The sequence below is a fragment of the Astatotilapia calliptera genome, chromosome 4 (assembly GCF_964374335.1).
Source record: "Astatotilapia calliptera chromosome 4, fAstCal68.1, whole genome shotgun sequence".
Taxonomy (NCBI): domain Eukaryota; kingdom Metazoa; phylum Chordata; class Actinopteri; order Cichliformes; family Cichlidae; genus Astatotilapia; species Astatotilapia calliptera.
This window is the reverse complement of record NC_137425.1, coordinates 6929840-6947006: the sequence shown is the minus strand read 5'-3', so window position 1 is coordinate 6947006 and position 17167 is coordinate 6929840. Positions and strand designations below refer to the sequence as shown.

The window sequence follows — 17167 nt, the reverse complement described above, 5'->3', positions numbered from 1 at the left end:
CCCAATGAGGAAGTGAACGCCGTGACTGTGCCGAGTGGTTTGGGAAGGGGCGCAATAATGATCGCTGTGAGCATTATTTGTGCGGCGATTGTCATATTTTTATTACATTATGTCTTCGGCGGCCGCGGGCCTGATCCCTTTGAGAAGGACACTCGTGAACCGCTAAAGAAGAGAGTTTACGACAAGAAAGAGAAAAATAAAGTGCTGAAGCAAGGTGAGTGAAAGGTCCATTACACGCGGAGTTATGCAGGTCACGTGTCAGCCTTTGCATTTGAACTATTCAAGTCAACTATTTGACTCATTCTTATTTATATTTGTTTGTGGATTTTTATAAGTCAGCAGACAGATGCTTAGCCAGAACTGAAACTGGAAGTTGTTGTAAATTGTGCTAATTTCATGCACTCCTCATATAAACATATATAAATAGATATAAGATGAGATCTGTGGGTTTGGAATGGACGTTGCAAAGTTTATAAAAGTGCAAGATTCCTTTGGTACTTTTGCCAAACCAAGACTGCAAAAAAAAAGGGGAGCAGCCTAAAAATCTCAGATAATCTCTGCACAAATAAAAAAAAGGAAGAAGGAAATCTGGACAAAAACTGGAGATCACAGTCTACAAATTTACAATAAACATGACTTGGATATTTTATGTTATTACATTGGGAAAAAATATGAGGAAAAAAAGTACTACAAAAATGTGTAAATGTCATACTATAAACTAATAAATAAGTCACAAAAAATAGTTTTTTACCCCTCAAAGTTAGAATCCTATAAATATACCCAGTCTGCTGATTTTTTTTTTTTTTTTTTACCCCATTAAACTTCCCATTTTATTTGGTTTGAGAAATTGTAGTTATATAGTAAGTTGTAGTAATAGCCTGAATACACCATGGTATGAAAGTGAGCAAAACAGAATATCTGGAGTTTTTGTGAAACATCACACAATGTTCCTCGGCAAATAAGTGTTTTTTAAACATTTAATAAAATGTCTAAGATAAGCCGGAGCGAGGAATTCTGTAACTGCAAAGGTGGAAGGTGTTTACCTTCTAGGCAACTTTTTAAAACCTTATTACGCAGAGACAGCCCAATTGTAAAATAATTTATTAGCATTGAGAAAACGGTTTGTTTTTTTTTTTGTTTTTTTTAATAGTTAATTTAATCAGTGGTTTAACAAAAGTAAAACACTGCAAAGAGATGTTGTGGATCATGTACACTACCCTGCTGAAAAGACAAATTTTATGCTTTGGCCATGGAACTTTTACAAATAAGATGAACACTGCTTTATGTGAATAAAGCAGCAGCAAAACACAAGGACGATAAAAGCAGCAGCAATAAAAACGTAATAAATTCATTAGGACACACTAAATTTCAACTTAAAAACATAATAAACACCAAAGGAAGCTGTCACGTTGAACTTGACGGTAATTGGTCGAAATATAATAACGCGTCCCAAAAGGGAGCTTCTGATTGGGCAGTTTCGCCACCTGTCAGTTATGTGGGCGGTACTGATCCGAGCTGTTAAGTAAAGGCTCTGGTTTTTGATGGAACCCAATGAGGAAGTGAACGCCGTGACTGTGCCGAGTGGTTTGGGAAGGGGCGCAATAATGATCGCTGTGAGCATTATTTGTGCGGCGATTGTCATATTTTTATTACATTATGTCTTCGGCGGCCGCGGGCCTGATCCCTTTGAGAAGGACACTCGTGAACCGCTAAAGAAGAGAGTTTACGACAAGAAAGAGAAAAATAAAGTGCTGAAGCAAGGTGAGTGAAAGGTCCATTACACGCGGAGTTATGCAGGTCAAGTGTCAGCCTTTGCATTTGAACTATTCAAGTCAACTATTTGACTCATTCTTATTTATATTTGTTTGTGGATTTTTATAAGTCAGCAGACAGATGCTTAGCCAGAACTGAAACTAGAAGTTGTTGTAAATTGTGCTAATTTCATGCACTCCTCATATAAACATATATAAATAGATATAAGATGAGATCTGTGGGTTTGGAATGGACGTTGCAAAGTTTATAAAAGTGCAAGATTCCTTTGGTACTTTTGCCAAACCAAGACTGCAAAAAAAAGGGAGCAGCCTAAAAATCTCAGATAATCTCTGCACAAATAAAAAAAGGAAGAAGGAAATCTGGACAAAAACTGGAGATCACAGTCTACAAATTTACAATAAACATGACTTGGATATTTTATGTTATTACATTGGGAAAAAATATGAGGAAAAAAAGTACTACAAAAATGTGTAAATGTCATACTATAAACTAATAAATAAGTCACAAAAAATAGTTTTTTACCCCTCAAAGTTAGAATCCTATAAATATACCCAGTCTGCTGATTTTTTTTTTTTTTTTTTACCCCATTAAACTTCCCATTTTATTTGGTTTGAGAAATTGTAGTTATATAGTAAGTTGTAGTAATAGCCTGAATACACCATGGTATGAAAGTGAGCAAAACAGAATATCTGGAGTTTTTGTGAATCTGACACCAATTATGTTTTAAAATGATTCTTATTGGTAGTGCATGACTAGGATTCTCCAATTTATTACTGTTATGCTAAAACCATGCTGGTGATTGAATGGTTTGTTTCCACTTCTTTAGGTTTTGTGGCCAATAGAGTACCGGAGAACCTGGATGCCATCATCATCGGCAGTGGGGTTGGTGGGCTCGGACTTGCCGTGCTGCTTGCAAAAGTTGGAAAAAGGGTTTTGGTTCTGGAGCAGCACAGCCGGGCCGGAGGATGCTGCCACACGTTCACTGAGAAGGGCTTTGAATTTGATGTTGGTGAGATCAGTGACTCGTGTTACCTTATTATTCCCTAAAATTAAAATATATGTATTTTTTAAAGAGGAGAGAAGATTTGACAGTTTTTGCAATGATGATCTTTGGTTTGGTGAATACTTTTCGATCTCGATTAAGGGCTCTGAAGTCTCCTCTCTGTGATCTACACAATCATCCCACAGGAATCCACTACATTGGCGAACTGTTGGACCACAAGCCGTTTCGATGCATGCTGGACCAGATGACCAATGGACAGCTGGAGTGGGAGCCCCTGGAGAACCCATTCGATCACGTTGTGCTGGGACCTCCAGAAAACCGCCGCCGGTACCCCATCTACAGTGGCAGGACTCGCTTCACAGATGAACTGAAGAAGTGTTTTCCAGGAGAGGAAAAGGCTATTGACGAGTTCATGAAGCTGGCCAAGGTAGAATCACAGTTTAGTTTGTGCCTCTGCAACTTAGTGACTTTTATTAGCATTGCAAACGTATTTTTTGAGTAATAAGTAGGCTCATATTTTATTGGGTGGACCTTTATTTGTTATTCCAGCATGTGAAGACCTTTCCTCCTGGGAACTGTGTGTTTATGCACTTTTATTAGCCAACATCTGTGGATGTTGCACAGATAATCAGCTGATAACTCAAAGGTCGGATTCATGAGGCAGCATCTTTTTTTTTTTTTTTAGCTGCAACATTACACAACTTCACTCAGACTGAGTTGCGCCAAAGTTTGCCCTTCGGCATGCAAATACAGGAGCAGTTTTTCCTTGGTGCTTTTGGAGGGCACACTTTTTAATTAACCTTCTTCTTCTCAATCGCTTTAAGTTATGCAAACAGTCTTTGTGTCTCTGGTTCAGATCTTTTGAAACGTATAATAATAGTTTCTCTCACAAGAGGATTTTTCTAAGAGACTCTTTATCTTTCTTGGAACCGTGTCAGCGTTAACTAACTTCTCCCAACAGATACAGCTCAATATTGTAAAACTGATCATTTTTGCAGTACTTTTGGTCTATTTTACTCCACAAAACAAAGTGATCCATTTTTGGGAAATTAGAGCATATCAAATATTGATAGCAATAACAATACATTATTAATTTATCATAACGTTTTATGGAGTAATAAGGAAAGGTGCACTTGGACTGGCCTCATGGCACCTTATGGCCAAGTTTTTATGGCCTTCTGGCACCACCCATCTGTTTCACAAACATACTTCTTACATTTGTCCATTCTCCTGTAGAAGTATAGCCAGGAATATATTTCCTTGCTGTTGCCACATGATATGTAATGAGTATGAATATTATGTAAATTTAGTGATAATTTAAAAATATTTAATTATCACTAAATGTATGTAATTTGTAATCACAGGAGACAAGACTACTTTGCTTACACTTTTTTCCACTGTGTGTTTCATGTTCAGAAAACTGGAAACGGAGTTTGGTTCCTCGCTCTTCTGAAGATTCTCCCTCTCCCGCTGGCTAAGTTCCTGGTTCATACCGGCCTACTCAGGCATCTGTCTTTCTTCTTCAAGATGGCTCCCCGCAGCCTTACAGATGTGGTCAACGAGCTGACAGAGAACAAGGACCTCAGGGCTGTCTTCAGCTACATCTTTGGCACCTATGGTGAGCCCAGCTATGGTTTTAGTGGTGTAATCAGATCAGTTCTTCGCTATGCTGTTCTCACTGTTGGTTTCCATCTCTGATCTGCAGGTAAAATTCCCAAAGAGGCCAGCTTTGCCATGCACAGTTTGCTAGTCACCCACTACCTGAATGGCGCCTGGTACCCTAAAGGCGGAGCTAGTGAGATCGCCTACCATATGATCCCCATCATTGAAAAGGCAGGGGGCGCTGTTCTGGTTCGAGCTCCAGTCAATCGCATCTTATTCAATGATGCCAAGGAAGCTTGTGGTGGGTCCTCAGTTTCTCTACACACAGTTAGCTCAACATCCCACAGAGGAGGTGATTCACTGTGTTTGTGTTTTATGGTTTCAGGTGTCAGCGTAATGAAAGGTCAGGAGGAAGTACACATCCATGCTCCTCTGATCATCTCTGATGCTGGCATTTTCAACACATACCAGAAGCTGATTCCCAAAGACCTCCAGACCATGCCAGGTAAGAAAGGACTTTATTTGAAGGAACATTGAAGATGTTTTTGACAGGAAAGTGGCAAGATAGTGGACACTGTCTTTGCTAAGCTTCAGGCTCACTCCTATAAACAGTCAGCTTGACTGGTCATATTATAATAAGCAGGTGTCAACTGAAAGACCTCTCCCAAACCACACATCATACTCACCACTGAACTGTTTGCTCTAGTTACAGTGTCACACTGTGTTTACCACAAACAAAGATAGATGCCCATGTGCAGTCCCCACTCTTTCTCAGCAGTCTACCTGCTTTTATACATATAACATTGGACAAGTTACCCAAGAGAGAGAGGGAGCTCAGTTTTAAGAGAAGCCATCTCAGATTTTTTGCAATTTAATTACCTTCCCTCTGAGCATAGTCGACAAATAGTGAGGTCTTACTATCACCCAGTACTGACAATAACTGTGATTTTTAAAAATATATATATAAATATCTTATTACAAATATAACTTAACTAACATAACTTTTGGCACAGCTTTCAAAACATAGACTTACAGCATGATAAAAGGTCATAGGGTTAGCAGACTGTGGACTTGTGTGAGCACAGTGGCCGGGGATGAGATCAAATTCCTGCCAGAGTTGGCTCAGTCTGCTCCTGGGTCCAGTTACAGTTGAGGAGGTAAAGTTGATCAGGGCTCCAACAGACTTGTAACTGTAACTAAGGATTTTCTTTATTCTGATCAATTAGAAAGCCCCAACATAGAAAAAACATCTTGCTAACAGTTCCTTTATTTGTATGATTTGCAGCCTAAACCCTGGATTTTCCTAACTAAAACACCAGCGTGTCATGATATAAAACGGAGAAAAGTACCCAGCCCTCACATTTGAGAGGATAAATTTGAGAGATAAGTAAATAACAAAGTTCCTTGTTCGCCCTTTGCTGATTGAGTCACTGAGTAATCATGTCAGCACTCAAAGACCTTAAAGAATAAGTACTGATGCTGATGCACAGTGCTACTTGTTGCAGTACTTGTTTTTCCCTCTAATCAGGGGAATGACTCATGCTTCTAACATCAGTTTTATATTGCTTTGATCTGTTTGTAAAGCTGTACTGTGTGCTGTGCCTCTGCTGCCTTCCAGCTATCCAGAAGCAGCTGAGTATGCTGAAGCATGGTGAAGGTGGTCTGAGCGTTTTCATGGGTCTGAATGGGACGAAGGAGGAGCTGGGCCTGAAAGCAGACAACTACTGGATCTTTGCTGAGAACAATTTCGATGAACTGTACGATGTCAAGCTTTTGTTTTCATTCCTTTTACAATTAGGACCAAATATAGACTTTGGTATTTATAGCCAAATCAGAATATTACAGCATAATAATGAGATACACAAGTATAAAATCTTACCTGTACATTTTTTTTTGCCACAGCAAGAAAGTATCAGAAATGTCTGATTTTTCATGGTGAATGATAGAGAGAAATGTTCAGAATGCAGATGTTGCAGATGCCTAAAGGTAGTTTTTGGTCCAGTCCTTAATGTCAGTATAAATTCAGAAGAGTCTCTTATTTGTATTTTTTTAAGGGTTATGAATTATATGAAGAAAGACAGAGAAGAGGCAGCAAAAAATGTACCTCTCCTCTTTGTCGCCTCTCCCTCAGCTAAAGATCCTACTTGGGAGGCGAGATCACCAGGTACAGAATCACAAAATCTCAACTCGATAGATTATTTTATTTTATTTTTTTCAAAAACAGTCTCATTTTTTTCCTTCACATTAGGGAAGTCTACTTTGAGTCTGGTCACTTTTGCCAAATATGAATGGTTTGAGGAGTGGAAGGATGGCAAGGTGACAAACAGAGGGCGCGACTACACGGAGCTGAAACAGGCATTCATTGACACCATTCTAGAAGTAGTAATGGATGTTTTCCCCAAGATCACCAGAGACAAGGTAAAAACTCTTCCCATGTAGCTTCTAGTAGATGGGCTTAATGATGGAATTTGGCACTTATGTACTATATAAAGCAAAACTTCGGTTACAACCACCTTATTTATATAACTTAATCAAGAATGCACTCAACAGCTATGGCCTTTGGCTCCTAAAAATAAGCTCTAGGAACAATCTGTCTTCCATTGCTTCAAACTCTCTCAGTCCTGCAGAACGTGCTTTCTTTTTATTGTGGCTGATCTCTCATGAATCGTGGTGGAGCAATTCTCCAAAGGGGAAGAATAGAAGTTTGTGTAAGAATTCTTTTATAATCTAAAATTCTCTGCTGCACAATTTGTTAATAATTGCTCATTTTGAACTGACCATCAAAGCAAAATCACCATTTTAAGACCACTTGTTGCTGAGTGTAGTTCACGAGTTTGATTATATCCCCACTTTATGTACACACCACCTGTTTATGGTGGGAAAGTTTCAAGGGTGGCTAAGAAGTCACATTGCAGAGCCGTATTAGTGAAGCCAAAAACAGATTGTTGTTGTTTTGTCAAAGAGTGACAGTGGTGTTGTATTGTGACAGATCTAAGGAGGGAATGGTTCAGGCTGCATAAAGTTGGAGGTTTGAAAAACAGCTAAAACATCTTTCTGAAGCCAAACAGTTCATGACTAATACAATTAGGACCTCTTTACACCACAACATCGGATTTGAATTCAAATAAACAATATGTTAAACAAGTGCAGACTTTCAGCTTTAGGCCAAAGGTTTTTGCACACGTTTTTGCATTAACTGTTTCAGAGGCTCAGACATAATTAGATAATTGCCTGACAAGCAGTTTAATAAGTGACTTCCGTATGGAACTGTATCACTACTTTTTATTAATAACGTGTCTGCTAATAATAACCCAAAGCATACTGCAAAAACAACCAAAGGGCTTCTCAAGGCAGAGAAATCAGACATTTTTCAAAAGCCAAATCAGTCACAACCCAACAGAGCATGATTTTTAGTAACTGAAGACATGCATTTTAGGTTAACTGGTGATCATCTATCTGTGTTAGCCCTGTAATAGATTAGTAACCTGTCCTAACCTGTAGTCCACCTCTTGGCCCATGACAGCTGGAAAATAGGCTCCAGCCGAGCTGTGACCCAGAATGGGACAAATGGAAGAAGACAGATGGATGGAAGCAGTCTTGAACTCCTAGTTAAATAGTTCTGTGCAGCCATATATTTGTTTTTTCTCCTTGTGCAGATTGAATACATTGATGCTGGTACTCCCATCACAAACACACACTACATCGGAGCCCCCAAAGGCGAGATCTATGGCGCAGATCACGGCATCAGCCGGTTCGACCCTGAGCTGAACATTACAGTGAGAGCTCAGACGCCACTGAAGAACCTCTATCTGACAGGTGTGTGTGAATCTGTGTGTTTAGAACATCCAAACATCCAGTCAGTGTGCTGTGATTTACTTTGCATGTATAACACTTGATGCCTTTGTTTCACAGGCCAGGATGTGTTTCTGTGCGGTTTCGCCGGTGCCCTCGCCGGAGCTCTCACTTGCGGCTCTGCCATTCTCAAGCGAAACCTCCATCTGGATACCATCGCCTTGGCAAAGAGGACAGCATTTATTAATACCAAGCTGAAAGGGGAGTAACTGCCTAACACCATTCAGCTGAGAGAGCGCTTCATGCAGCACTTAATCAGTGCTGTGACACTTTTGCTCATCAGTAACATTAAAATACTGGAAAGAGTTTAATCTTCCATAACACTTGGAGAACTCATATTAATTTACATTTCTCTTCTGCGGTTTGGTTAAGTTGTCTGTAATACCAGATTTAACATGTCTGAATAATGTGGTCCTTATAAAAGCCTACTTGTACTTACTCAGGCTTTAACACGACTCATGTAAATGCTTTGTGAGTCATTCACAGACAGAATTAATATCCACTGTGTTGTGTGGTATTTTATGCTAATTTTCTTTTGCACATAATGTGCCTAATTATGACATATGTTTGATTTACTTTTTTTTTTAAAACAGTTCTTTCATTAAACATTAAACAAGGGGTGCAAATAATAAAATGGTTACAACTGTATCTCTGGTGCACTGTGTGTTTTATGAGCAGGTCAGATTAATTTCTCATTGTACTGGGAATATTTCTATTCCCAGTACAATGGGAATTAGAAATAGTCCATGTAAAGCAGACCCACTTCAGTAGTAATTATTAGGATCTAACCCAGCTTTGAGTGAATGACTAAAAAATGGCCACTTGCCAAAAGCTCTTCTTTGTTTATTTGTTTTGTTAATGTCCAACACCTGAACGCAGCATGCTGTGTACAGTGACATTTGACAGCAGCGTGGACACGTGTACCAGGAGTGGGCTTAGCTAAACGCAAGTTTTGTGCTTTCTGATTAGTTGGCGATTAAAAGGGGTGTGATTTTTCTCATAATTTCTGTCATGCTGGTGACAGTCACGCAAAGACATTTTCACGTCGTCGCCGGGTGGTGGCGAAAAGGGCGCTGAACACTCTCAGGTAAAATTAAAAAACGACAGTAGCTATTTTAATCATAATTCAGAGTTTATTAATACATAAAAACAACGGTGTTACAGGTGGTTTGAAGCGGTGCTGTGACAGCTGGTTATTACCGTTTGCAAACCCTCAGTTTACTCGCAGAGCCTCATTAGCTAGCTTACTGTGACTGCAGCTAGAAGGGCGTGTGAGCCGTTGTCACCCTAAAAGTGTGTCTTTCGAGCAAAGTTCAGGTTAATTTACCCTGAATTTCAAGAACAATGAGCATTGGCACTCAACCTTTGTGCTATGAGCTCTTGGCAGAAGTAGGACAAGGCTACTATGGTAAAGTGTACAAAGCCAGAGAGGTGGGAGAGAAACAGCGCCTCCTCGCGGTTAAGAAGTTCACCATCCACGGAGACACGTCGGAATCCGGAATCCCTGCCTTCATGATCCGAGAGGTGGCGCTGCTGCGCAAGATGCAGCACTTTAACCATCCCAACATAGTCAAGTAGGTTTATATGTCATTTACAGTCCTAATACAACACAGTGTGACATAATCTATCTTTAACATGAAACATGAGTTCAAAGAAAGGCCTGTTTTTTTAAAAAAAAATCTATTTATAAAAAGAAAAAAAAAGGTATTTAGTGCTTCAAAATGTTTTAATGTTAAGCACTATCACTCAATGTATAGTTTTTTAAATTAACAAGACTGGTAATTACCAAAATCGATTTGATGTTTCTGCAGTGCTTAATTCACCATTATGCATGAGCTCTTTAATCCAAATGCTATTTTTTTAATGCTAAAATATAATTATTGTTTTTAGCTAATGCGTTTTCATATTCAGTTCAGTTCATTTTATTTCAAACATTTCAAACATATGCTTTCACAATCATTACAAAATATCCTTCCATTATTTGTTTGAAAAGGAGTAGGCAGAAGTATTTACTTATTTGTCCCTGCCCCCTCAAGTTTTACCTCTCATTCATTTAATTTTCTTTTAGTCTTAAATTAAACAAACAACATAAGAAACAAAATAAAACAAAACAAACATACATAAATCAAAAACAAGAAATAAGCAAGCCCCACCACGGTATAGTTTCTTTCATATGAAAAATACAGAATGTGTAAATTTGCAGATTCACAAGTTATGGAAAAACAAACAAACAAAAAAACCAACCCAAAAAATAACTAAAACACCATTTCCAGCAACATTACCGTCCTGGGTTAACCCTGTTTTCTTCATTCTTATACTTATTTAAAATGAGGTTTTTATAGTTTAATTTTTTACTTTCTTTTATTTACAGAAACAATTTTACAATTTACAGATTTCTTTTGGAAGCAATTTATTTCTTACTTTATACATTATTTGCACTGTTTTAAGCTTCACCAAGTCTTGGAATTTAATAGCTTGCATTTTGACAAAGAGTGCATTTGTATGGTCCCTGTTCCCCACATTATTTATTAATCTAATGGCCCTTTTCTGTATTATAGTTATTGTTTGTGTGTTACTTTTGTATGTGTTTCCCCAGACCTCTACACAGTAGCTCATACATGGCAGTAGTAAAGCACAGTATAAAATGTGCATTGCTTTCTGATCCAACATATGCTTTGCTTTCCCCAGGACGGAAATGCATTGTCAACACATATTTCTACTTTGATGTTTCTCTTTTGTTTTCCAAATAACATAAATCTGGTTTTATCTAGATTCAATTATAATTTATTTATATCAAACCACTTCTTTAATATCGTTATTGCCTGTGTGACCATCTCCAAAACCTGTGGCAATTCCACACCTGAACACAGTATATTTGTGTCATCTGCAAATATTACAAACTTTAAAATCTGCAATACTATGCAGATATCATTTATGTACATAATAAACATTTTTGGACCCAGTACTGAACCTTGAGGTACTCCACAAGCTATATCCATCAAATTAGATTTATATTCATTTATTTGTACATATTGTTGCCTATTCCCTACATAGCTTTTTAACCAGTCCAAAACCACTCCCCTAAACCCGTACCTTTCCATTTTTTTTATTAGAATTTCATGATTAACAGTATCAAACGCCTTCTTTAGATCTAAGAAAACTCCGAGCACATACCCCTTATTATCCATACATTCCGTTATCTTTTCCATTAAATCTATTAGTGCCAAAGCTGTTGATCTGTTGCTTCTGAACCCATACTGACTATCTGTCAGTAATTCATATTTTTCCACAAAACTGTCAAATCTTTTTATGAAAAGTTTTTTCAGTATCTTAGAGAACTGGGGGAGTATTGACACTGGTCTATAGTTTATAAAATGATGCCTTTCACCGGTTTTGTAAATGGGAATAAATTTAGCAACTTTCATTTTTTGTGGAAAAACCCCTTTTTGAAACGACAAGTTGAATATATATTTTAATGGTTTTACAATACCATCAATAACTGTCTTTACTGTTACCATATCACTATCATTCCAATGTGTACTGGTTTTGTTCTTAAGTCCTCTAACTATGTCATGAATCTCTTTCTCATTCTTAATGAAAAAATATTTACATGATATTTTTTCATTAAGAATGTGTTTTCTTGCTTTTTTAAAAGATGTTCTTATTAGATGTGCATTGTAATAAAAGCATTGTAATATAGAACTTACCTTACGTTTGACATTAAACTGGATTTGCAACTAATTGGTCACTTAGAAATTACAGCAATAAAAAAATGGCTACACCCTAATCTGTACTGACATAGGGAGAGAGGCACCTGAACAGGTAACCAGGTGTGACACAAAGAAGCAAACCACACTGATGTCTTCCAGATGCTCTAATGATGATCTTGAGTTGCTACATTTGAATTTTTTAGATTAAACACACTGATGATACACTTTTACATGTAAAATCTAAGTATGAGATGCTATTTTTCCAGTTTGTTAGACCTGATGTTATTTACTCTGTAGCTTCATTCTGTAGCCTCTGAAAGCTCTTCGTGTTACATGCACTATGCTTGATTTGTTCCTTTTAATTTTATGGGAACGCTTACAGGGTAGCATTGGAAAATCATTTCATGGGTATCTGTGTACAGTCTTTCAATCCTCTATTATTGTTAACATCCTGCCACAACTCCTGTCTAGCCTCACTTTAAACATCCCTTTGTCCTGTTAATTTCAAGCTTTCCACAATTCTAAATTGATTTTTGGACATTTATCCTAATTTGGTTTCATTTTACTTGTGCACTAATTGTGTGCATTGACTTGTTTCAACTCTACCGCTGTATACTACTCTGCAGGCTGTTGGATGCATCTGCTGTACCAGTGGGCGTGAGCCTGGACCTCACACTGGTCCTTGAATACATTGACCAGGACCTGTCCACCTACCTCTCAAAAGCTCCTGCTTCTGGACTGAGCCGTGACTGCATAAAGGTGTGAGTCACGATCTGATATTGCTTTGCAGTCAAAGCTCACAGCTTGAGATAGAATCGTAATTACTGCCATGCTGCTCCCAGGATGTGATGCAGCAGTTGCTGCAGGGCCTGGACTTCCTACACATGAACATGGTGCTGCACCGAGACCTAAAACCAGAAAACATCCTCATCAGCAGCCGTGGAGAAGTCAAGATTGCAGACTTTGGACTGGCACGGATCCTCACCTTTAATATTGCTCTTACCCCAGGTGTAAGTGAGACAACAGAAATTTGATGTTAAGCATTACGTTTCACTACAATAATCCTATCTTCACACAGTTTTCTTACACTCGGCACTGTTCTTGGGCCTGAGGTGAAAAAAAACGTATTCCTTTTCTTTGCTTCTTCCACCCCCGCCTGTAACTTTATGTCTTATATTCTCTCCCGTTTCTGCTCAGGTGGTGACACTCTGGTATCGAGCTCCTGAGGTGCTGTTGAACTCTGTTTACATGTCCTCGGTGGACGTGTGGAGTGCTGGATGCATCTTTGCTGAGCTCTTCCTCTTGAGGTAAGAGCTGCTCAGACTTTGTATCGCTGGAAGACATATTTGACGCTGGAATGTTATTCTAAATTTGGAGATAAAACCTTCTGTACAGTTGTGAAAATAGAGATGAAGTTGGCGTGTGATTTGAGCTGAGCTTTGTTCCCACAGGCCGCTGTTTCGGGGATACACAGAGGTGCAGCAGCTGCAAAAAATCTTCCAGTGAGTGTTTTTGTTTTTTGTGTATATCTTTAAAAAAAACGGGGGGAGAGCTTCTTTGCTCTGCACTGCCTCTCTGCTGTCATGCAGGGTTGTTTGTAACAATAATACTGAAAATGCACCAAGAAACACAGGAAGCGGTCAAGCATTTGAATTTTCATCCCTGTGGTGCATGTCATCGTTGGTCCAAACCCAAACCAATCGGGATAAAGCCAACCCAGAACCAAAGTAGGCCTTTCTATTGAGGGACTGGGGGCTGCTGGAGGTTAACTTTCTCATTTCTTAGTTTGCTTAATCCTTTATTGCTCTTCTTGGGTCTTAGTCTCCCCACAGAGATGGAAGCAGAGGAGACAAAGAAGAGACAAGGTGAAATTAGAAAAGTCTATAGTCAAAGATGCGGTCAATGCCAATTTTACCAGTTTTACAGCTGACTGCAAGAATACGCAAGAAAATTTGTCAAAACATTAGTAACCCCCTCCTCTAATCCACGCAAGCCATCCTCCTCACCAAAAAGTTTGTAAACATATCCAAGTTTGTTTACCTTTGTTGTATCAAGGACAATGAAGAGAACTGTTAACCCTGTTGATTTATAACATAGTCACATGGGCTGTATGCAGTCTTGCTTTTGTCCAGATGCAACTTTGCAAACTTTAGCCGTGGCCTTTAGAAAGAAGAGGGAGAACCCTTCCATACAAATCATACCTTTTCTGATTGTACCATACTCTGTGTTTTGTGCTGCTGCACAGTTGTTCCTTGCTTTATGTTTTTCAGGGTGATTGGTTTGCCTGGTGAGGAGGACTGGCCCACAGACAGCCCGATCTCATATTCAGTCAACTGGGGACCTCAAGGCTCTCTGACCAAGCTGCTGCCCAACCTGGGCCCAGATGAGAATGACCTCTTGTCTGTGAGCAGATCTGTGTTTGTGTGTTCACGTTGCACTTATGACAGCTGTGTCCACATCCCCTCCGTAATCACTCGTTCAACACAGTAGAAAAAATAGAATAGTTGAATTTGTGAAAAAAAGGGCATGAGATGTACACAGCCCTGCTGTCAGCGCTATGAGGCTGTTTTTAGTCAGAGCGGTGCATATTTAGCTTATGTTGCCATGGCAAACATGTTTGCCACATAATGTTTACCTTGTTTATCATCTTAGTTTAGACCGTTTATATTTGCAGAGCATTAAAAAACAGCGGAGTTTAAAAAAAAGTTATTTTTTCAGGACACATTGATGCCACTGCATTTAAACTCAGGACTGAAAAAAAATGTGCATCATTCTGATGGAAACGTTACATTTTAAACCTAATGTCATAGCAGTTCTGTTTCTGTTACACAGCTTGCAGCCAGTGTTCCCATATCCACGCCTCTACGGAGTACCCAAACTGCCCAAAATAAAAAAGGAAATTAATTAATTAAAAAAAACCTTGTCATTAATTATTATGCCATTTATTAAATTAATATTAAAACTCATGATAATTTTTTTCTAAAATTTCTACTTTTATATTTATTCCCTTTCTTTCCATTTTATTTTGTTGAATTTTTTTAAATTCAAATATATTTGCATTATTCCGCCTAATTAAACAAGGCTGTTTCATCTCCTGAAATTATTTAAAGAATAGCCCAAAAGTTAACCTACTGATAAACTTTGAATGATGGCCCCTTATTTGCATAAAGAAACAGAAGTGCATTAAAAATTATACAATTTAAAAACATTTGAAAAAAAGTACAAAAAGGAAAAAAAAATACATAAATAAAATAAATATATAAAAATAAATAAACTATTTAATAGAAATATTAATTATACAAATTAATAGTAAACTGTATTGTAATTACACTCAGTAAAGTATTGTAATGACTAATTACATTTTTTAAATATTTATTTATTTGGCATTTTTGGTCCTCCATAATGTGCAGTGCTTGCTTGCTTTTGTGTCTTAATATAAGTAATATTTTGTTCTTTGGGTTGCTGATTTGAATAAGTGATAATTCAAAAATCTGAGATTAATCAAAGGCAAACAACTTTGAGAATGTGGTTTCACAAAGTAGGGATAGTAATTGTCTGTAAACCGTTAGTAAGGTGTAACATCTCCTCACCTGCAGCAATGTTTGGTATTCACACCGAGTCGCCGCATCTCAGCCGCCAAAGCCCTGGCTCATCCTTTCTTCATGAAGCCCTGAAGATCTCGGTCGAATGAGGAGAGGAAGAAAGAGCAATTCAGCTGCTGCTCTGAGCTTCTCCCACCTACATAATAGTTTTGTGCCATAAAATCCACCGTCAACTTTGTTTAGAGCGCAGTTTGATTATTGCCTTTGAGAGGTTTTAAACTGCAGTCACACCATCATGAGAGACTGTGGTCAGGTCTGAGGTTTCCACCTTTTTATACATCAGTCAATTAGGATGCCTGACTCGCCGAATATGGATGTTATGGCACACAACCTTGAAGACAGTGGGTCGTATTTCGATAAATTCGATAAATTTCAAAACATGAAGCGGTTTTATTTTACACTGTTATAATTTCTTATTTCAACTTCATGTGTTTTGTGTGTGTTCTTTGATTTACAGAGTGTGCTTGTTTTTTGTTGTTTGGTTTTACTGTTTCGTTACATGCTTCAAAAACCTATTATGAGCACCTTTAAGTTTGTTGCTGTTTCTTTAACACAAAAAATCGTTCTAGAGTTGATTGAATCGGAGGAAATTTCACACTTATTTTTGATATTGTTGTAAAAATATTTACTGATAACTGATGGTGTAATCAGTATAGAGCACACTGGTATTTGTGTGTGTATTAACAGATTGTTTTATTTTTCTACACAAGTTGCACTGTTCATTTCAAAAGCATTCCTATAAATAACTGTCTCTTACATTGGGCTGAGTTTGAATTTTGTTCCTTGCTGTGTGTTCCACTTGCACTTTCAAAGTGCGAAGACAAGGGGGCGCTGTTATAACACTTTTTTCCAACAGGAAGGGAGCCGTTACAGTGGAGCCTGCCTTCACATTTACAGGTTTCACAGTAGGGACAGGTTAAAGGAAAGCCCTGAACTTTTGACCCCTTCCTTGCTCTGGTATATTCTGAGGAAACACTTGTACCCTTTAAGGGAAGAATCACTGCAAACTAATATTATCCTGAATGATCACACTTATCCTTTGGAACATTTACATCATGATGGGAAAATTCCTTCCAAGAGGGCAATGTCCTCCAGGGAGCCAGTGCTGGCTCAGAACCTTATTAAAACCCTTGATGTTGTTTTATCTGCTTAGTCACCTGTGTGCCGGTCGGTGAGATCTAAATCAGCCTCTCGCCTCTCTTGGATGATCTTTTTAGGTGTAGGTGGTGAAGTTTTGAAGATCCCTAAGAGAGGAGCAGGTACAGATACTAAAAGATACTAAAAATGCATCCATATGAGTCATTATGAATACATACAATTAAGAATTAACTTTTTTTTCCATTTATGTATATAACTAATTATTTTCCACTTTGATTCAATTAATTTAAGGATTGAAGTGCACAGGGTTTCTACATTACACAGCAGTTTCAGTTCACTGCGTTCAGCTGGTTTGTAGTAATTAATATGGGGAATTTGTACCACGCAGGCGCAATATAAGACATAATTAACATCTTCAAAGCAGGTTTTAACTGGTGTACATTCCTGAGGTTATTACTTCAAAAGTGAAATAATAATAAAGCAGACATAAAGTGAGTCAAAGGCTTCAGAGGTCATTTAGAGGCTGC

General features: G+C 38.1%; 2 protein-coding genes across 2 annotated transcripts; both read left to right on the top strand.

The window, feature by feature from the left end:
- The first annotated feature begins 1494 nt into the window (after nucleotides 1-1494).
- On the top strand, nucleotides 1495-8878 carry retsat.2 (retinol saturase, tandem duplicate 2). The gene is made up of 11 exons (XM_026164275.2): nucleotides 1495-1761; nucleotides 2600-2782; nucleotides 2962-3203; nucleotides 4193-4394; nucleotides 4482-4679; nucleotides 4764-4883; nucleotides 5997-6135; nucleotides 6433-6542; nucleotides 6627-6796; nucleotides 8035-8194; nucleotides 8291-8878. The coding sequence occupies exons 1-11, from the start codon at nucleotides 1542-1544 to the stop codon at nucleotides 8437-8439; spliced, it is 1893 nt and encodes a 630-aa protein (XP_026020060.2). The 5' UTR covers nucleotides 1495-1541; the 3' UTR covers nucleotides 8440-8878.
- Nucleotides 8879-9105: 227 nt separating this feature from the next.
- Nucleotides 9106-16298, top strand: cdk21 (cyclin-dependent kinase 21). The gene is made up of 7 exons (XM_026164272.2): nucleotides 9106-9804; nucleotides 12567-12699; nucleotides 12783-12950; nucleotides 13138-13247; nucleotides 13392-13442; nucleotides 14211-14343; nucleotides 15537-16298. The coding sequence occupies exons 1-7, from the start codon at nucleotides 9575-9577 to the stop codon at nucleotides 15612-15614; spliced, it is 903 nt and encodes a 300-aa protein (XP_026020057.1). The 5' UTR covers nucleotides 9106-9574; the 3' UTR covers nucleotides 15615-16298.
- Nucleotides 16299-17167: the final 869 nt, after the last annotated feature.

Excerpts from the sequence above, each read along its gene's own strand:
- retsat.2 (XM_026164275.2), top strand. The coding sequence starts at position 1,542 with ATGGAACCCAATGAGGAAGTGAACGCCGTGACTGTGCCGAGTGGTTTG. Across the intron at positions 3,204-4,192 it reads AGTTCATGAAGCTGGCCAAG|AAAACTGGAAACGGAGTTTG; the intron begins GTAGAATCACAG and ends TTTCATGTTCAG. Across the intron at positions 4,680-4,763 it reads TGATGCCAAGGAAGCTTGTG|GTGTCAGCGTAATGAAAGGT; the intron begins GTGGGTCCTCAG and ends TTATGGTTTCAG.
- cdk21 (XM_026164272.2), top strand. The coding sequence starts at position 9,575 with ATGAGCATTGGCACTCAACCTTTGTGCTATGAGCTCTTGGCAGAAGTA. Across the intron at positions 13,248-13,391 it reads GCTGAGCTCTTCCTCTTGAG|GCCGCTGTTTCGGGGATACA; the intron begins GTAAGAGCTGCT and ends TTGTTCCCACAG. Across the intron at positions 13,443-14,210 it reads CAGCTGCAAAAAATCTTCCA|GGTGATTGGTTTGCCTGGTG; the intron begins GTGAGTGTTTTT and ends TATGTTTTTCAG.